General features: G+C 41.3%; 1 protein-coding gene across 2 annotated transcripts in view; it reads right to left on the bottom strand.

Annotated features, from left to right (window-relative positions):
- The window catches only part of LOC118388391 (cadherin-4-like), a 325,932-nt gene that overhangs the window by 35,002 nt on the left and 268,685 nt on the right, over positions 1–22,245 (bottom strand). For both annotated transcript variants that reach the window (XM_035777425.2, XM_052526700.1), the window contains exons 6-7: positions 20,291–20,446; positions 9,702–9,846 (exon numbers count right to left, since the gene is read on the bottom strand). In XM_035777425.2, coding sequence (XP_035633318.2) covers positions 9,702–9,846; positions 20,291–20,446 — 301 coding nt within the window. The remainder of the gene's footprint in view (positions 1–9,701; positions 9,847–20,290; positions 20,447–22,245) is intronic.

Below are 22,245 nucleotides of genomic sequence, written 5' to 3'. Positions count from 1 at the left end.
CTTGAGCTGTAGTCACGCTACCAGCAGAGGAATAAAACTCCCGAGCTGGTTAAAGGGAATCTTCACTTTTTCTACTTCATATTCATCCTCTCCAGCACCACCCGAACATCAACATATGTGAAAATTGTGTTTTTCTATGTTTGGCAGTAAAAAAGGAAGAGAAAGAGAAGTGTTTCCAATGACATTATCAACCAATTAGAAGACAATTACTAGGCAATGCCTCCTCAAAACTGGTCAAAATCACACGGATGCCATTGGAAACACATCTTTATCTTTACTACAAAACATTGAAAAGTGCCATTTTCACATATATGGTGATGTTGTGGGGTGGTACTAGAGATGGTGAATATGAAGTTGAAATATTGACGTTTTCCTTTAATGATACTGACATACAGTGCATTCGGAAAGTATTCCTACCCCTAGACTTTTTCCACATTTTGTTATGTTACAGCCTTATTTTAAAATGGTTAAAATGTTGTTGTTTTCTCCCCCTCATCAATCTGCACACAATACATTATAGTTGAAAAGCAAAAACAGGTTTTTAGAAATGTTTGCAAATGTATTAAAAATAAAAACTGAAATATCACATTATCATAAGTATTCAGACCCTTTACTGAGTACGATGTTGAAGCACCTTTGGCAATGATTACAGCCGCGAGTCTTCTTGGGTATGATGCTACAAGCTTGGCACACCTGTATTTTGGGAGTTTCTCACATTCTTCACTGCAGATCCTCTCAAGCTCTGATGTCCTGAGCACCTTTAGGTGCCTTTGGCAAACTACAAGCGGGCTGTCACGTGCCTATTAGTGAGGAGTGGCTTCCATCTGGCCACTTTACCATGAAGGCATGATTGATGGAATGCTGCAGAGATGGTTTTCCTTCTGGAAGGTTCTCCCATTTCCACAGAGGAACTCTGGAGCTCTGTCAGAGTTACCATTGGGTTCTTGGTCACCTCCCTGACCAAGGACCTTCTATCCTGATTTCTCAGTTTGGCCGGGGGGCCAGACCTAGAAAGAGTGTTGGCGGTTCCAAACTTCTTCCATTTCCATGATGGAGACCACTGTGTTCTTGGGGACCTACAATGCTACAGAAATGCTTTGGTACCCTACCCCAGATCTGTGCCTCGACACAATCCTGTCTCAGAGCTTCCTTCGACCTCATGGCTTGGTTTTTGCTCTGACATGCACTGTCAACTGTGGGACCTTATATAGACAGGTGTGTGTCTTTCCAATTAATGTCCAATATTTTGAATTTACCAATCAAGTTGTAGAAACATCTCAAGGACAATCAATGGAAACAGAATGAACGTCTGCTCAATTTTGAGTCTAATAGCAAAGGGTCTGAATACTAAATATAGTATTTCTGTTTTTAATTTTTAATACCTTTGCAGATTCTAAAAACCTGTTTTCACTTTGTCGTTATGGGGTACTGTAAGTAGATTTGATTAAATCTTTTTTTCATAATTTTAGAATAAGGATGTAACGTAACAAAATATGGAAAAGGTCAAGAGGTCTGAATACTTTCCGAATGCAAGTGCAGGTGACAATAAAGAGCTCAATTGTTAAGACAGTAACCAATTCATTACAATATGATTTGGCCAATGTTTCATATTTGCCATACATTTGAATGGAAACACATATTTCTTATGTAAAATCAAATGTAATATATTTCACAAGGCATTTCCAAATACATTTCAAAATATATTTAACCAAACACATTAATATGTTTAGTCTAAAATACATTGTTTGATGGATGGATGTATTTTATAATGCATTTTGAAATACATGAAATACATTTTCCAATGTATTTAACAAATTAAGATATACATTTGACATACATTCAAAAAACATTTTGTAATATATATGTATTTTAAAAACACATTTCCTAAAGAATTTATAAAAATATATATTTTAAATGGATGGTATGGGTGCACACACAACCTGAAAATACAACACACACACACACACACACACACACACACACACACACACACACACACACTTGAAACCAAATTTAATTTCAAGCCCATTCCTTGCATCTATGTCCTCAAGTGAAGGGAAACTTTCTGATCAGGGTCACCTGGGGGGAAATAAGTAGACAATACAAACTCATCCCATCCTTATATATAGTAGGCTGTCAGGCAGGCAGGTTGAAGTTCCTTCCTATATAGTCCATTTAGTAATGAGCAGCACTGGCTCTTCCGCCATTTCCACCATCCATTACTTCAGCCTTCAACGACACGGCTGCCCTTAATGCTCCGATGCGCTCTCGCTATTTGTCTTGGAATCATGGGTAAAAACAAAGCCATTTAAGGCTGAAGGTGTGTGTGTGTGTGTGTGTGTGTGTGTGTGTGTGTGTGTGTGTGTGTGTGTGTGTGTGTGTGTGTGTGTGTGTGTGTGTGTGTGTGTGTGTGTGTGTGTGTGTGTGTGTGTGTGTGTGAGGACGTGGAGGGGATGGGGGGGTGAAAGGGCTGTGTCCCAATCTCCCCGAGCAGAATTATTGATTTGTAAGAGCTTGTCAGCCAGGCTCACAAATGTGACCAGGCAATTAGGAGCACTCTGTGCAGGAAAAGGGAGAGATCACCTCGTTCCTCTCCCCAGCTCAGGGAAAATGTCACTCTCCATCAGGCAGCCATTTAAAGGCTGCTACTGCTGCTGAAGCTGCTGCTGCACCAGGAGGAGAGCGAGGCTCCTGTCAGCTTAGAGGGATAGAGTGGCAGAGGCAGAGAGACGCAGGAGCACACACACACTAGGGTTGTTATACTGCATAAGGAGGTAGAAACAAAGAAGAGAGACAGGGGGAGAGACGAAGAGGAGAAGAGACAGATAAGCATATACAGGGAGATATAGGGATACATAGACAGAGACTGAGAGAAGTGCAGGAAGAGGGAAAGAGATAAGCAAAGAGGGATAGAGAGATAAAAGAAAGAGAAACAAGAACCATTGGAGCTAATCCAAGGTCACTTTTGCTGTAGATCAGCTGCAGAACTAGGCACAGGGACAGTATTAGATTAGGTTTAGGTACTGTAAATATGTTGAATTTTAGGAAGGAGAAGCGACACATTATGGGTTCTCACAGCTACAGGTGTTTGTTCTGTTGGCTCTCATAATTGGGCAGAGATAGCACCATCATTCCAGTTACAGCCAGCATCGACGGGATAATTGTAGCTGAGAATTCTATTTCAAACTTCATTAAGTTTCAAAGCAGGATTTGTCACTTTTCCCAAGGAGAGAAAAAAACAGAGACAAAAAAAAACAGAGAGAAGGGGAGAGAGAGAACCAAGGAAGGGAGCGAGAAGAAAAACAATTACCCTTATTCCAGAGGAGAACATCAATATTTGAACAACCTTTCAGTCCGAAGGAGGAAAAAAGAAGTGATGTATCGTACGTAAACTCTGACATCTTTCATTTCAATAAGAGGGATTATTTAATAAGCTTAAAGAGTTGCTCTTTGTCTAAGAATGTGGCCATGCCTGGAAGGGTTAACCTCTTAGCCCGTTTAATTCCTTTTTAATTTGAAAACTAATTCCAAATCCTAATTGCTTTACCGCCAAAACCGCTGGGGCTGAAAATTTCACTGGTGGCAGACAGGCAGGGAAGGCATGTTGGCCATTTGGTCACACGGGAGAGAGAGAGCGAGGGAGTTGAGACCACTGTTGGGCTCCATCAACTTCCTAAACATTACTGAGCTTGAGGTTAACACCTGCCTTCCAATTACAGAAGGAGAGAGAGAGAGAGAGTGGAGGACAGAAAAGGGGTCAACATGAGAGAGAGAGATGGACACAAGCACAGATGCAGAGATACCATGGCAAGAAATTGAATGTGATGGAAAGGGAAAGGGACAGAGAATACAGAGGGCAGGCAGGAAATGACACTAAAATGGGTTGGCAAAAGAAAAAGAAGGGAAAAGACAAGAAAAGGAGGCTAAGAGTAAGATAATACCATGCATTTAGAGGGGGCCAGGAAAGTAGAGTACAATAGTGATTTGGGGAGGCAGTAGTAAGTGAATGAGTGAGTGGGGAAGGGCAGGGCAGGAGCAGAGGTAGAGGGGAGAGGAGGAGATGTGAGAGGGAGAGGGATGTGGCAGATAAAAGGGGACACAAAGCATAGTGGTCACACAGAACTGGCTCTAATGGCACTGCTGGCCCTCCCAGGGCTGTTACCAGAGCACATTGCAGCTCCACCCACCATCATACACAGCCCTGGCAAGCCCAGGAGGGGCCAATAAAAACCAGCTACCAGAAAATTACCTCCAAATCTGACTGCATTCACACCTCAATGCATGGGCAGTCAGAACATTTTAACTGCCCAACTGCAATGTCTCTTCACATCTCTTCACAACGTTCCATGCTGAGGGAATATTAGAGTACAGTACAGTACAGACTTGAGGGAGAAGCCATCTCTTTTATATCTCTGGTGTAAATAAAGTCTCTAAGGAACAAAACATGTTTACGATATCCATGCCGGGTGTGTGTTTGTGAATGTAAAACTTCAGAATTTGTAACAAACCAGAGCACTCACTGGTGTCTGAAGCTACTTTCCATCAGCATCTCTGGGTGACCCTTCCTGCTAAATGCACTCCCAGCTCTGAGACTCAAATCTATTTGGTATTAATTGTAACAGAGTGGCTCCTCTGTGAACAATCAGCCAGGCAAATGTGCTCTCCTGCACTCAGTGCAGAATAGCAGTCGGTCACACACTCTGGGTCCATTACACTGCCTGAAACATCCCTGCGTTCCTCCATCTCTCCTCTCCTGTGTACAGATGCTGAGGCCTAATTAGCCCCCCAGGCCAAGAGGCAGTGAAAACTCTCAAGTCTTTCTCCGACTGTTAGCAAACTCTTTAGGACAGAAAGAGGCCTCCCTCAGATTACAAATTGAGAGTGTGAGAAAGCACACAGTATATACAGTGGCGGAAAAAGTACCCAATTGTCATACTTGAGTAAAAGTAAAGATACTTTAATAGAAAATGACTCATGTAAAAGTGAGTCACCCAGTAAAATACTACTTGAGTAAAAGTCTAAAAGCATTTTGTTTTAAATATACTGAAGTATCAATGCAATGTAATTGCTAAATGTATAAATATTTTCAAATTCCTTAATCAGCCTTTCTTAAAGTATGGGTCGTTACGGACTGTTAAAGGTGGGTTGCGACGTGTCAGAGTAAATGTATAATTATTTTATTATTTACTGTAATTAATTTAGCCAAGTTCATCTGCGCTCTCTGTTCAGTGTGCTCTCTGTTTAGCAACGGTCTCTGCTCAATTCAGCTACGTGAGGGTGAGAGGGAGATGCCCATGTGTTTTGCGGTTTACAGTATCATTTTTCTGCAGTTTTTTTGAAGATCACTCCGCGACAGACACGATGCAGCGCAACGTTCAGCAGCAGATGATACTCTGTCAGCCATTGACTTGTCATTCCTACTCACCATCAGTCACTGCTGTCATCAAATGGACTCATGCTAGCCACAAGTTCTGACTGAACTCAATTGTCATGAAACGCATATACAGCGATTTGTTTCTCTCTCTTTCAAACAAACTTATATAAAGAGGAGCCCCACACAATGTGTGGGGAAGTGCTTAGTAATGAGTCTCTCAAAATGAACAAATGATTAAAACAACATGTCCCGACCAAACATCCACAGCATGGTAAAAGATGGTAAAACGATGGTAAAACGAGTTCTTTCAGAACAGGGCAGAATGCTTCAGGAAACAATTGTTATTCTGAACTGGAATAAACTGATAAAAGCTAGATGCTTTTTGAAGGAAACTCACTCACAGTTCTGGGTTATTCATCTACAGCAGGAAATGTTCTCCTGCCTGACTGAGAAAGCAGTAGATATTCTGATTCAGTTTGGCACCACATACCTATGCATGCCAGGGTTCTCAAGTACAGAAACAATGTCGATGCTGAGCCTGACCTCAGTGTTACACTGTCAAAAACTGAGCCCAGAATAGACATGCTTGTTGAAAACTTCAACCAGCCCACACACCTCTCATTAGGATTGTGTGTATGTATTTTCTGGTCTACATCTATGTGATGTGATCAATCAGTTTATTCCAGTCCAGAATAAAAAAAATATGTATTTTAACAGCAACAGTTCCAACCTAGACTTTCTATCATCAATAATTTATACAGTAAGATGTACAGTATGCCTGTTCATTTTTCATCTGTACTGTTACTTAGGGTTGCATTATCAAAAAGCCTGTGTGTGTGTTCTGTTATTCATCAGTGTGATGTGATCAATCTGTTTATTCCAGTTCAGAATTAAATTATTTATTGTATTTTAACAGCAACAGTTCCAACCTAGACAGATATGTAAGAGTGTTTTTAATGGGGGAAATGAACATTAATATATATTAATATGGATATTTAATGTCATTATTATTTGATTTTGTCTATGTTGCATTTGTTTTAGACATAAGGGCAATGAAATGTACCAATATTTATGTATCGTTGCATATTCTCTTAAGCTTGGGTCCCAGGAAAACACAGAATTTCTCATTTGGTCCCAGGCTGAAAAAGTTTAAGAGCCTCTGCTTTATATAAAGCAAACCAGGCAGAATCATTTTCTTGTCTTTTAAGTTTATGGAAAGCCAGTGGCACACTCCAACAATCAAGACATAATTTACAAAAGAAGCATGTGTTTAGTGAGTCTGCCAGATCAGAGGCTGTAGGGATGACCAGGGATGTTCTCTTGATAAGTGTGTGAATTACACAATTTTCCTGTCTTGCCAAAATGTAATGAGAGCTTTTGGGTGGCAGGTGAAATGTATGGAGTAAAAATTACATACTTGTCTTTAGGAATGTAGTGATGTAAAAGTAGTCAAAAATATGATCAGTAAAGTAAAATAATACTTTCAAGTACTTTTACTTAAAAACTTTACACCTCTTCTCATTTCAGAGTGTCTCAAGTTTCAACAAGGTTGAGAACTAATTTTTCATCACCGACTATAGCATTTTGGTGTTTTTCCGCCAAATTTGTCTGATCTCCTATGCATGAGGAGAATGTGGTGGTGGTGTTGAGTTTTTTTCCCCCATAGACAAGGGTTCACCAATGTCAGTGTAACTTATCAATTTACAATAACCATCCAATAACTTGTAGAGCTCATGCGGTAAGTGCTAAGCAAACTCATAGAACACCCTGGTGATGACACATGAATGAATACACACCACTGATCATTTTCTCCTGTCTGAATCACAATAACAATTGGATTAGTTCTAATTGGATTACTAATTATGTAGTGTAATTGCCTGATTACTGACATGTAAGACTGATCAAATCCAATGACATGCTTGTTTCTGTGTCTCCCGATGGGTCTGTGGTGGCGAGCGTGCCATTTTAAACCTACTTTCACTGATGGATTGATTTGACACAGAATGTTGCATCTGGCGACAGCGATAAGGGCAACTCCCCGCAGGTCTGTCTCTTTTAATGGTTTTATATAGCAGCCATAGTAGATGGCGGATCAGCTGTAATGCTTCAGAGGCATTTTGATATTAAGAGTCTTCTAGTCTTATAGACATGTCTCTTTTAGAGCTGAACACATCCCATCCCACTTTACTCTAAGCAGTTAGAAAACCATTCTGTCTGATGGAACCAAAATACTTATGGGAGGACCATTCTCATTACCAGCCTAAAGTGAGCAGTTTAAAGTTTAAAATAGTGCTGAACTTCTTTATGTTTTAAATGCTCCAGAAAAGTATAACCATCCCACAGAACATACACCAGTTATCTAAAAAGCCCAACTCTAATTTTCTTATTTAGACAATTAGGCAACTATAACTCAGCGGCATGACTCTCTAACTTAAAACAAATCCTTGCATGCAAGAAGGAAATAGATAAAGGGAGAGAGAATATCTCTCTGGTCTATGTAAAAAATAATTTGTCAGTGTTAACTCCAGCATACAATAGAGGGACATAGTGTTTGTATTCCACAAAACAGACTACTAGATATATACAGTACCAGTCAAAAACTTGGACCCACAGTACCAGTCAAAAACTTGGACCCATCTACTCATATATTTATTTAACTATTTTTTTTACATTGTAGAATAATAGTGAAGACATCAAAACTATGAAATAACACATATGGAATCATTAATTAACCAAAAAAGTGTTAAGCAAATAAAAATATATTTTATATGTGAGATTCTTCAAAGTAGACACCCTTTGCCTTTGCACACCTTTAGCATTCTGTCAACCAGCTTCACCTGGAATACTTTTCCAGAAGTCTTGAAGGAGTTCCCACATATGTTGAGCACTTGTTGGCTGCTTTCCCATCACTCTGCGGTCCAACTCATCCCAAAGCATCTCAATTGGGTTGAGGTCAGGTGATTGTGGAGGCCAGGTCATCTGATGCACAACTCCATCACTCTCCTTCTTGGTCAAATAGCCCTTACACAACCTGGAGGCGGGTTTTAGGTCATTGTCCTGTTGAAAAACTAATGTCTCACTAAGCGCAAACCAGATGGGATGGCGTATCGCTGTAGAATGCTGTTTAAGTGTGCCTTGAATTCTAAATAAATCACAGACATTGTCACCAGCAAAGCAGCCCAACACCATCACACCTTCTCCACCATTCTTCACGGTGGGAACCACACATGCGGAGATCATCCGTTCACCTACTCTGCATCTCACAAAGACACGGTGGTTGGAACCAAAAACCTCAAATTTGGACTCATCAGAACAAGGGACAGATTTCCACCAGCCTAATGTCCATTACTCATGTTTCTTGGCCCAAGCAAGTCTCTTCTTCTTATTGGTGTCCTTTAGTAGTGGTTTCTTTGAAGCAATTGGACCATGAATGCCTGATTCACACAGTCTCCTCTGAACAGTTGATGTTGAGATGTGTCTGTTACTTCAACACCGTGAATCATTTATTTGGGCTGCAATCTGAGGTGCAGTTAACTCTAATGAATGTATCCTCTGCAGCAGAGGTAACTCTGAGTCTTCCTTTCCTGTGGCGGTCCTCGTGAGAGCCAGTTTCATCATAGCGCTTGATGGTTTTGCGTCTGCACTTGAAGAAACTTTCAAAGTTCTTGAAATCTTCTGGATTGAGTGACCTTCATGACTTAAAGTAATGTTGTACTGTTGTTTATCTTTGCTTATTTCAGCTGTTCTTGACATATTATGGACTTGGTCTTTTACAATAGAAATGAAGAATATACATATATATAGAGAGACAAGAGAGAGCGAGAGAGAGAATAATAAGCAAATTAGTTGTGACCTAGATTTTTTTAAATACAGATTGACAGTGTTGTAACCCCAACACACTCTGTCTTTGTTTTTACAAGAGAGTCCCAGTCAGTTGAAAATACCCAAATGTTTAATACGTTTGGTTCTCCTCGCTAATCAGCAGGTCTAGAACAGACCCACGCTCCACTGAGGAGAGACTATTGCAATGTGTGTGTTGCGTGTGTGTGTACTCTTTCTTTCTCTCTCTCGGTCTCTCACCTGCGTTGTTTATAAATTCTCCTGTCATTAAACTTGGCAGTAGAACATTGCCTGAACACAACGTAGATAAACATCTGGTGTCTGAACACAATGTAGATTAACATCTGGCCTTCATCTCTGACTTGTAAAACAAGTGTTCCTCCAATCATGACATGGTCTTCTTTCTACCTTTAAAATCATCATGCCTCCGTTCATATACTTGAAATGCTTGAAGAAAAAAGACTATTTACTGTCCTAGTTTATGTACCTGGCTTTGAGCCTTCAGCCACAGAGCCATTGTAGACCTGGTTCTGGAACTCTGGCCGGTTGTCATTCATGTCGATGACGTAGATGTATAGATCTATGGGGCTTTCCACCTTGTTCCCATTCATGTCCACAGCATGGGCCCGCAGCTGCAAACAACAAAACAAAAAAAAACATATGAGCATTGTATAAATCCTGTAAATGCAACAGTAACTTTGACGATAACTAAAGAAGCACTGATCAACATAAAACATCATAGGAGGCATTGACATAAACATAACAGGACACTTTGTATACACAGGCTGGACTTCATCCTGTAACTGCAATAATAACTTTGAGGCTAATTAATGCAGTACTGATTGACATGAACCATCAAAAGAGACATATTGACAAACATAACAGCAATGAATCCTTTGACTGCAATTAATCCTGTAATTTCAGATCTCTTCCACAAGTGTGTCTAATGTAATTGCATACTAGAGTGTCCAGGAAAATCCACTAACGCCGACCATTGAAATCCGGCCATGCACAGCTTAGTTTCAAAACAACCTTGATTCTGACTGTTGGTTGTGAGAGGTATGTTTATTGGAAGCTCCACAATTGAAGCAATAATTCCAGTATTTTATTTGGCACGACAGAGAGAGCCCGTTGGAGTGCCTGTGTTGATAATTGCCAATAAGAAAAAGAGATTCTAACATGTTGTGTTCAAACGCAGCCCAGCTAACGTATAATGTTCTGAGAACCATATGTTTCTCAAAGCTTGGTGAGAGACTGGTTGTCCTATGGTTATTTTGCATACAACCTACCGACAACATTTTGGGAATGATTCTTCAGGGGGAATTTCAGTACTTCAGCATAACGTTTTTTGCAGGTTTCTTCATAGTCCTTTTTAAAGTCCTGCTCTCAGAACATTCAGAACACTTTCCAAAAAAACACAAGAAATCATTACTAATGTTCAAAGAAGGATCGTACCCTTTTTTTCAGTTTTCACCTAAAATTACATACCCAAATCTAACTGCCTGTAGCTCAGGACCTGAAGCAAGGACCAACATTCCTTCCTATAGGTGCTCCCGCCTGTCCAGTGCTGTCAGAGTCTTCCTCCTGCCCAGCGCTGTCAGAGTCTCCCATCTGTCCTGAGCTGCCAGAGTCTCCCGTCTGTCCTGAGCTGCCAGAGTCTTCCGTCTGTCCTGAGCTGCCAGAGTCTCCCGTCTGTCCTGAGCTGCCAGTCTCCCGTCTGTCCTGAGCTGCCAGAGTCTCCCGTCTGTCCTGAGCTGCCAGTCTCCAGTCTGTCCTGAGCTGCCAGAGTCTCCCGTCTGTCCTAAGCTGCCAGAGTCTCCCGTCTGTCCTGAGCTGCCAGAGTCTCCCGTCTGTCCTGAGCTGCCAGAGTCGGCCGTCTGTCCCTAGCTGCCAGAGTCGCCCGTCTGTCCTGAGCTGCCAGAGTCGCCCGTCTGTCCTGAGCTGCCAGAGTCGCCCGTCTGTCCTGAGCTGCCAGAGTCGCCTCTCTGTCCTGAGCTGCCAGAGTCACCCGCCAATCAGGAGCTGCCAGAGCCGCCGGTCAGCCAGGAGCTGCCAGAGCCGTCAGTCAGCCAGGAGCTGCCAGAGCCGTCAGTCAGCCAGGAGCTGCCAGAGCCGTCAGTCAGCCAGGACCTGCCAGAGCCATCAGTAAGCCAGGAGCTGCCAGAGCCGTCAGTCAGCCAGGAGCTGCCAGAGCTGTCAGTCAGCCAGGAGCTGGCAGAGCCGTCCGTTACGCCGGCGCCGCCAGAATCGCCCTTCACTCCTGAGCTGCCGGAGTCTCCCGTCCGTCCGGTGCTGCCGGAATCTCCCGTCCATTCGGGACCCGGGGCTAAGGTCCCCAGTCCGAGGTCGGCGGCGAGGGTCGCCGTTTTTAAGAGACAAGGAGGCGGATAAAGAGGCGAAGAAAAACTATGGTGAAATGGGGTCCACATCCTGCGCCAGAGCCGGCACCGCGGACAGACGCCCACCCAGACCCTCCCCTATAGTTTCAGGTTTTGCGTCCGGAGTCCGCACCTGTGAGGGGGGGTACTGTCACGTTCTGACCTTAGTTCCTTTGTTTTGTCTTTGTTTTAGTATGGTCAGGGCGTGAGTTGGGGTGGGTAGTCTATGTTTGTTTTTCTATGTTGGTTTTTGAGTTTGGCCTGGTATGGTTCTCAATCAGAGTCGTTAGTTGTCTCTGATTGAGAATCATATTTAGGTAGCCTTTTTCCACCTGTGTTTCGTGGGTGTTTATTTTCTGTTTCGGGGTTCATCATTAAACAGGACGCTTTCGTTTGTTCGTTATTCCTAGTTGTTATTTTGTTTAGTGTTAAGTTTTGATTATATAAAAAATCAGATTATATTAAAAACAGCAAGCTAGCTAAATGGCCGTGATTGTTTCATGCATTTCGAAATGTCCCCAAATAAATAAAGTTGGTTCAGACTTCGTTTTGATATTTCAACATGCGTGTCCTGATCTCATCTGGTGTGGGTGGACAAAATCAACCTGCGCGCGATGCCGCACGAGGCCACACGCACGTGCCCGGTCTAGTCAACATGTGAGAGGAAGGAGTGACACCCCCATGTCTGAATATGTTGACTAATGATGTCTCACAGCTCTAGACACCATTATATTTGAAAGGCAAAGAACACCATCATTGTCTCTCCAAATAGCTCTTTAAAAAATAAAGTCATGAAAATCCAGATCGAGATGGAGAGACTTGTGTTGGAGGTTGTCTTTCTCATACACCTTCACAGTCATGTGGGCAGTGGAGACTTTTATTACAGCAAGTACAACATTGACAAACATAATATCTTTACTATTCACAGAAAGAGGCAATGTTCTTTAGAATGCCCAAGAGGGCTGAATGGTAAAGAGGAGCCTCAAGCTACAGCATCGACACCTGCCTTCTTCAAAAAAGTATTCATCTTGCTTTGTGTCTGTTCCGCATGGTGTGGAAACACACACACTGACGGATTTCACATTGACTGACTTCTGCTCTCACACACACGTGAGCACATCAATGCACACACACACACACACACACAAACACAGGCACACACACACACAAACACAGTGTAAACACGTCCAAACGCTGTTGTTTCAGCCACTTAATATTCCCCCAGACGATGAGTTTCACTAGGCCAGAGCACAACAAACAAACAAAGAGAGAAACACCAACAGAAAAACAAGCCCAATCTGTTTCCTCAGCTGTGGACTCTGCATGGTGTGTGGTGTAAGGGGATGGGGGATGACGGAGCCAATGGACATTTGATCTGAGAGCCTGGAGGAGTGTGTGAGGAGTATGTAAGCAGTGTGTGTGGACTGCTAATGTGTGATTTTGGGCAGTCATTAGCATGCTGGAGGGCGGTCCTGAGAAACGCATCGCCAACCACCAGCGCCGCCACAACAACCACTGATGGGGTCTGTCCAATTCCCCCCAGGCACACCCGTCAACATCTTCATCAAAACACACAAATGCACACACATGCGCGCACACACAATTCTCTTGGCTGGCTCCCAGCTGCTCTCTCCCTACAGCTGTATGTGGAGAAAAACAAAACTACACCCACACGCTAACCTCAGAGTTCCGCTTCCTCTGACGGAAGCCTGTCAAAAACACCAGTCATGTCTTTCGTATCAAAGAACAGACCAGAACATATGTGACCCATTCCAGGAAGCTAGGCGTCGCACATCACTACTTAAATCCTCTTTGGGATAGTGGGTAGCATTTCCACTTTTGGATAAATAGCATGCCCAATTTCAACTTCCTGCTACTCATGCCAAGAATATAAGATATGCATATTATTAGTAGATTTGGATAGAAATCACTCTGAACTTTCTAAAACGGTTTGAATCATGTCTGTGAGTATAACAGAACTTATGTAGCAGGCAAAACCACCGAGGACTAACCATTCAGATTATTTTTTGAGGTCACTGTCGATTCAATGAGTTTTCATTGGGAAACTAGATTTCTAAGGCACTTGTTTGCAGTTACTACCACTTCCACTGGATGTCACTAGTCTTTGGAAATTGGTTGAGGTTATTCCTTTGTGTAATGAAGAAGTACGGCCATCTTGAATTTGTGTCATTTGAAGTGTACTTTGAGAAGTGCATGACTAGAAAAGTAGCGTGAGTTTGTTGTCTTCCTGTATTGAACACAGATTGTCCCGTCTACAATTTGATCGATTATTAACGTTTAAAAATACCTAAAGTTGTATTACAAAAGTAGTTTGAAATGTTTTGGCAAAGTTTACAGGTAACTTTTGAGATATTTGTTAGTAACGTTGCGTGAATTGAAAGCTGTTTTTTTCTGGATCAAACGCGCCAAATAAATTGACATTTTGGATATATATCGACGGAATTAATCGAACAAAAGGACCATTTGTGATGTTTATGGGACTTATTGGAGTGCCAACAAAAGAAGCTCATCAAAGGCAAGGCATGATTTATATTTTATTTCTGTGTTTTGTGTGGTGCCTGCAGGGTTGAATTATGCTACTCTCTCTTTGTTTACTGTTGTGCTATCATCAGATAATAGCATCTTATGCTTTGGCCAAAAAGCCTTTTTGAAATATGACATGTTGGCTGGATTCACAACGGGTGTAGCTTTAATTTGGTATCTAACGTGTGATTTAATGAAAGTTAGATTTTTATACTATTTTATTTGAATTTGGAGCTCTGCATTTTCCCTGGCAATTGTCAAGTGGGACGCGACTGTCCCGCGACTGTCCCGCCTATCCCAGAGAGGGTTATCACGAGAGACATTTAAACTTATACAAACATTTGCCTTTGGAACTTGTGAACTTTCAAGTGCCTTAATAACAAACGTGCATGCCATCTATAAATACGAATAAAATGGTTAAATTATGAACCTGGTTGGTTTAGCCACAGAAAAAGGCAGGAACCTTCCCGTTAGCCATGATTGACTGAGATAATGGATGGGCTGGACATGCCGACAGATAAGTTCAGATTGATCTGCCATGTTGCATGCTTCTGTCTATAACACGAGCTGCTCAGTATGTGTAGATAATCCTTGCTACCATGGCTTTTTAAAAAGATATTATGAAGAACTGCAAAATTGTTGCTACTGCTCTCAATATTGCTGCCCTGAATTTAACATGCATATCGACAAAGCTTCGAGGGGAATAGTTGTCCTGGACTACTTTCGGGTGGATGATCATGCCATGTTTGACTCTCTCTGACTGAAAAAGAATCAGACAATGAGGAAATCCTTAGGTAAAAACAGTTTAATTGAACCTGACATTGTAGAGTCTTCTGATGAAAGGGATGGGGAAGAAACGGCGATCAACGGTACTGTTGTCACAGAAGAAGTTGACCAAGTTTGAAATCTGTAGAATGCCCGGTGGAAGAAGAGTATGATTGCAAATGAGGAGGGAGTTGAAAAGAGACCACAGAAGGCTGTCTCCGGATTACATCTTCAAACTAAGGGCAACCATGGCATCCATGACAGAGGGGGAGAAGCGTTCATCCATGTATATGGGCAAAAGTGTAGCTACATTTTCAGATATTATACTTTTCTAATATTATATTATACGTTTGTCGTAAAGTCATTTTCATTACAAATTAAAGTGTAATGTTAGCTAGCTAGCAGACGTTAGCTGGCTGGCTCACCAGCTAATGTTACGTGTATAATCTTTGTAGTAATATTATTATAATCTCAGAAATCAATTTACATTACTAGCTATAGCCTATAGCTAGCTAGCTAACATTGAACCTAGTTGGTTAGATTTAGCTACCTGCAGATTCATGCATGCTACATGGTAGTACTGTATGGGTTGGGATTATGGTTCACTGTTTAGACAAAAGACTAAACAAAAGACTCCACTATGCAAGTAACCATTTCACTGTACCATTTACGCTATTTTTTTCGTTGATCACACAGTCTTCATAGATCGATATCTAGGCTATATATGGACCGATTTAATTGAAAAAAAAAAGACTCAATAGTGTTTATGGGACATCTAGGAGTGCCAACAAAGAAGATGGTCAAAGGTAATGAATGTTTCATATTTTATTTTGCGTTTTGTGTAGCGCCGACGATGCTAATTATTTTGTTTACGTCCCCTGCGGGTCTTTTGGGGTGTTACATTCTATCAGATAATAGCTTCTCATGCTTTCGCCGAAAAACATTTTAAAAATCTGACTTGTTGCCTGGATTCACAACGAGTGTAGCTTTAATTCAATACCCTGCATGTGTATTTTAATGAACGTTTGAGTTTTAACGAGTGCTATTAGCATTTAGCGTAGCGCATTTGCATTTCCAGATGTCAAGATGGGACGCCTGCGTGTCAGGTAGGAGCAAGAGGTTAAAGGGAGATCAACCAGATTCCTTTTTCTATCGCTTCAGACATAGTTTCAGGCTTTTATTTTGAAAAATGAGCAAGAAAGATAACATTGCGCCATTGTATGGCCGGGTGCCAGTAGCGTTTTGAATGCACAACAGAGTTTGGGCAGCCATTGCCTTTCCCTCTCCTACTGAAAAAGAGAGTTGCGGTTGATATATTATCAATTATATATTTTAAAAACAACCTGAGGATTGATTATAAAAAACATTTGACATGTTTCTGTGGACATTACAGATACTATTTGGAATTTGTCTGCGTTGTCGTGACCGCTCTTTCCTGTGGATTTCTGAACATAACGCGCCAAACAAATGGAGGTATTTTGGATATAAAAATAATCTTAATTGAACAAAAGGAACATTTATTGTGTAACTGGGTGTAAGGGATTTCCTCCTCTTCTTCCGAATAGGAGAGGCAAAAAGGATCAGAGGACCAATATGCGGCGTGGTAAGTGTCCATGGTTCTTTTAATATGTAAATGTACACATGAACAACTGAATACAAAAACAAGAAACGTGAAAACCCAAAATAGTCCTATCTGGTGCAAACACAGAGACAGGAACAATCACCCACAAACACACAGTGAAACCCAGGCTACCTAAGTATTATTCTCAATCAGAGACAACTAATGACACCTGCCTCTGATTGAGAACCATACTAGGCCGAAACATAGAAATACCCAAATCATAGAAAAACAAACATAGACTGCCCACCCAACTCACAACCTGACCATACTAAATAAATACAAAACAAAGGAAATAAAGGTCAGAACGTGACACTGGGAGTCTCGTGAATGAAAACATCTGAAGATCAAAGGTAAACGATTAATTTGATTGCTTTTCTGATTTTCGTGACCAAGCTACTTGATGCTAGGTGTTCATAATGTTTTGTCAAGCGATCTATAAACTTACACAAACGCTTGGATTGCTTTTGCTGTAAAGCATATTTTCAAAATCTGACACGACAAGTTGATTAACAAAAGGCTAAGCTGTGTTTTGCTATATTGCACTTGTGATTTCATGGATATAAATATTTTTAGTAATATTATTTGAATGTATGCAATTCAGCGGTTGTTGATGAAAATTATCCCGTTTAACGGGATGGCAGCCATAAGAAGTTAACTTCCCATTGTTTCTCAACTGCAGTTTATGATATACAATTTTCTATCTCTGAGTCTCTACTTTAACAAAATTTTGCCAAATATCACCGAATCAAAGTGGTGGGTCACATATAAAGTTATCTACGCCAACCATGAGCAGTAAAAGCCAAGAGCAGAGAAGGGTCTTCACAGGTAACTCATAAATTGAAAGTCTAGTGCTATCTCTGTATTACCGGTTGGGTGACTAACACCTGGCTCCTCTGAGGCTCTAACACCGAGCTCCTCCCAGGATCTAACACCAGGGTCTAACACCAGGCTCCACTCAGGCTCTAACACCAGGCTCCTCTTAGGCTCAAACACAAGGCTCCTCTCAGGCTCAAACAAAAGGCTCCTCTCAGGCTCTAATACCAAGCTCCCCTCAGGCTATAATACAAGGCTCCTCTCAGGCTTTAATAACGAGCCCCTGTCAGGCTCTAACACCAAGCTCCTGTCAGGCTCTAACACCAAGCTCCAACATCAGGCTCCACTCAGGCTCAGGCTTGTTTACAGTTGCCAGTCCAGTTCACTAGGCCTTAACAAGCACCCAATGACCTGACTGACTTATTGATCCCTCCCGTGCCAAGAGGTGTAGGAGCATGTGTACTAACATCCACCAGCTCGCAAAGAGACCTGACACCACTGGGCTGGCCTGACCAGGTTACACCTTCACTCCCACCTCCACCAGACGGCAGGCTTTGGAAAAGAGACTGATACTGTAGGAGGACTGACAAGCAGGACCTCATCTGGAAATAAATGGACCAGCAGGAACTGCCAGATGGATGAGTCAGGCCAAAGAGAGAGGACTGCCAAGAGCAGGGAGGTCCATGGACTTGGAGTTCGCTGCAAATCTCTTGTATGGAGAATTGTGTGTTTTATGTAATACAAATCAATCAGACACTCAGGCCTGTAGAATAATAGTGAAGACATCACAACTATGACATAACACAGATGGAATCATGTAGTACCAAAAAAGTGTTAAACAAATCAAAATATGTTTTATATTTTAGAATCTTCATAGTAGCCACATTTTGCCTTGATGACAGCTATGCACAATCTTGGCATTCTCTCAACCTGCTTAATAAGGTACAGTCGTCACCTGGAACGCTTTTCCAACAGTCTTGAAAAGAGTTCATACATATGTTGAGGACTTCCTTTACTCATCCCAACTCATCCCAAACCATCTCAATTGGGTTGAGGTTGGGTGATTGTGGAGGCCAGGTCATCTGATGCACAACTCCATCACTCTCCTTCTTGGTCAAATAACCTTTACATAGCCTGGAGGTTTGTTTTTGGTCATTGGTCATTGCAGCGAGAAACCACTGATTCACACAATCTCCTCTGAACAGTTGATGTTGGGATGTGTCTGTTACATGAACTCTGTGAAGCATTTATTTGGGCTGCGATGGTAGGCCGTCATTGTAAATAAGAATTTGTTCTTAACTGACTTTTCAAGTTAAATAAAGGTCAAATTAAATTAAATTTTAAAAAGGTGCAGTTAATTGCCAATTTCTGTGGCTGGTAACTCTAATGAACTTATCCTGTGCAGTCTTCCTTTCCTGTGGTGGTCCTCATGAGAGCCAGTTTCATCATAGCGCTTGGTGGTTTTTGTGACTGCACTTGACGAAACTTTAAAGTTGAGTGACCTTGATGTCTTAAAGTAATGATGGACTGTTGTTTCTCTTTGCTTATTTGAGCTGTTCTTGCCATAATATGGACTTGGTCTTTTAGCAAATAGGGCTATCTTCTGTATACCACACCTACCGTGTAACAACACAACTGATTGGCTCAAACCCATTAAGAAGGAAAGAAATTCCACAAATTAACAAGGCACACCTTTTAATTGAAATGCATTCCAGGTGACTTCTACTCATGAAGCTGGTTGAGAGAACGCCAAGAGTGTGCAAAGCTGTCATCAAGGCAAAGGGTGGTACTTTGAAGAATTTCAAATATAAAATATATTTTGATTTGTTTAACACTTTTTTGGTTACTACATGATTCCATATGTGTCATTTCATAGTTTTGATGTCTTCGCTATTATGTTGCAATGAAGAAAATAGTAATAATTCAGTAAATATATATATATGTGTATATATAGGGGGAGGGTCGTGTTTCATACACACGCACAGGCAAAGATTTTTAGCTGGCAGGTAGGCAGACATTGGAATAAGTTTCTAAGTGACAAAGTGGGGGCTTTGCATAGGCATGTTTATTCTGAGACTGGAATAAAATGCCAGGAACGTAAAATAACATTATTTCCAAACTAAAAATAATGGTTCTGTTCTGAAACAGTATGCTGTAGATCCCTTTTGTTCGAGGTTCTGATTCTGTTCCTCTAAAAATGTAGTTATTTTCCAGTTTTCGTTTCTGTTTCCTGGTTTCAACCCCTGGTTTGTTATGAATGTCTGGCCTATGCTATGTCTCCGATTCTTTTGCGGTGCATTTTTGTATGTAAAGCAAATATCTGTGATATTTGAAATAAATATTTAATCGAAACTAAGGAAATATCTAATGTTTTGAGCATGTCTGAAGTGTGTACAGTAAGAGGCAGATGTATGCTAAATGTAAGATTGTCAAAGGAGAGGAGGCGTGCAGCTACAGAGTTCATGGGGAACATGTTCCAGTCTGATGGCGGTTAACAGCCAGCTGTAGACAAAGAAAGGGTTGCCCCTGCTGTCAGGTGATTCCAAAACACAACACCAACGCAACACCCAGAACATTGCCTGTTCATTAGCAGTTAAAGACACACTCCTCTCCAAACCGTCTCTCTCTCTGCTGAAAAACCTCCTTCAAGCCTAATTGACAGCTTGAATGGCTGCAGAAATCTGTGCTTTGTCAAGGCAATCTTTCTTTCTTTCATTTCACACTTTTATCATAACTCAGAAAGGACAGTCTGGCATAAACAAGACAGTGTTGCTAAAGCATACAAAAGGCTATACTCAGAATCTGAGGCTTCACTCAGTCTCACTGTGTCAGTGTGACAGAATTACGACAGCCATCCTGCACAGACAGATGGACAGACAGATAGACACCCAGACAAACAGATAGACAGACACACAACAGATGTGTGGAGCCACCGTAACACGCACTGTAACTCACATGGTAGGAGGCCCTCTCCTCTCTGTCCAGGGGTCTGGTGACAAACATCTTGCCGTGCACAGGGTCAATGTTGTACACGTCAATGGGAGGCTGGTCCGCCCCTGCTCCAGTGATGCTGTAGCGTATCCCTTTCTCCAGGTCTTGGTCCGAGCGGATCTGGCAGAGGGAGATATAAACACGATGACATGTTGTATGAGACTCAAAGCATGGCTCAGAAGTGGGAAATAGGAAAATAGTGATGTGCGGGTTGACTCATAACCCACAGTCCCAGCAGTTATATCGGCAGGGAGGGTCATGAAATATTGTGTGGATGAAGGGCAGGTGGATGGCAGGCTGGCTGAATAAAGAGAAAACAATGCATAAAAAAATCTATAAATGTATCATTCTTGTGCAATTCATATCTATAGGCTACATTGAGTTTTTTCTTTCATTATTTTTATCTGGCATTAGGCAATAGGTACAAAAAAGCTTTAGGGCAAATGTCAAACTAATTTCACGGATGTCCGAGTGTCTGCGGGTTTTTCGCTCTATCCTTGTACTTGTACTTGATTGACAATGTCAGAGTCAGGGGAGTCATGCAGTCAAAAGTTTGGACACACCTACTCAGTTTTTGTTGTTGTAATTTATACTATTTTCTACATTGTAGAATAATAGTGAAGACATCAAAACTATGAAATAACACATATGGAATCATGTAGCAAAATATATTTTATATTTGAAATTCTTCAAAGTACCACCCTTTGCCTTGATGACAGCTTTGCACACTCTTGGCGTTCTCTCAACCAGCTTCATGAGTAGAAGTCACCTGGAATGCATTTCAATTAAAAGGTGTGCTTTGTTAAAGGTTCATTTGTGGGATTTCTTTCCTTCTTAATGCGTTTGAGCCAATCAGTTGTGTTGTGACAAGATAGCCCTATTTGGTAAAAGACCAAGTACATATTATGGCAAGAACAGCTCAAATAAGCAAAGAGAAACAACAGTCCATCATTACTTTAAGACAAGGTCAATCAACTTTTAAAGTTTCTTCAAGTGCAGTTGCAAAAACCACCAAGCGCTATGATGAAACTGGCTCTCATGAGGACCACCACAGGAAAGGAAGACTGCACAGGATAAGTTAATTAAAGTTACCAGCCACAGAAATCGGCAATTAGCCCTATTTTGTAAAAGACCAAAAAGTCAATATTATGCAAGAACAGCTCAAATAAGCAAAGAGTAATGACAGTCCATCATTACTTTAAGACATGAAGGTGAGTCAAAGCTGAAAATTTCAAGGACTTTGAAAGCTTCTGTCATGATGTTGGCCTGTTGGGGGAGGTTTATGACCCCCATAAATACCTTTCCCCTTTTCCTTCTCTACTTCATAGAGTTGACTCTTGTAAAGCCTTTGTAACATAGAGAGTCTGGTAACATCGAAAGTTGGGAAACGGAACCATATTTCGGTAATCCAACCAGTTGAAAATATGCGTTGGTACTTAATGAATATGATCTCAGATCAGTTGTTGTCTGAGACATTACTACTAATGACAGGATGACAAACGGTATCTTGGAAAGTCGACACATTCTAGTTATCAGATTCACATGGAATTGTAGTGCAATTTAAATGTTTAAATATGAAACTGTTTGTGAAAAGATTAAATGTAGTTTTAGCTTCTTAAATGAGAGAACAGTTTGTCATAGAGAAACTCTGCTCACTCAGAGGCTCCGCCCAAGTGAACAGACTTTGGCTGTAAACTATGAAACATGCCATTCTTTCACCACTATATAAACCCGTTGACGAAAATTCACCTTTCTGTTCCAAGGACGTGAGGATGACGGTCCTACGTTAAAAGGGCTCAGATAATAAATACGGAATTAGCATCAATGTGTTCAATGTGACGATCGACACTCCGAAAGGATGAATTTCGACTATATCAGCCAGAATATAGCACAAGCTTAAAAGTATGGCAACTTGGTAT

This window comes from Oncorhynchus keta, chromosome 10 (genome assembly GCF_023373465.1).
Source record: "Oncorhynchus keta strain PuntledgeMale-10-30-2019 chromosome 10, Oket_V2, whole genome shotgun sequence".
Taxonomy (NCBI): Eukaryota; Metazoa; Chordata; class Actinopteri; order Salmoniformes; family Salmonidae; genus Oncorhynchus; species Oncorhynchus keta.
This window is presented reverse-complemented; position numbering and strand designations above follow the sequence as displayed.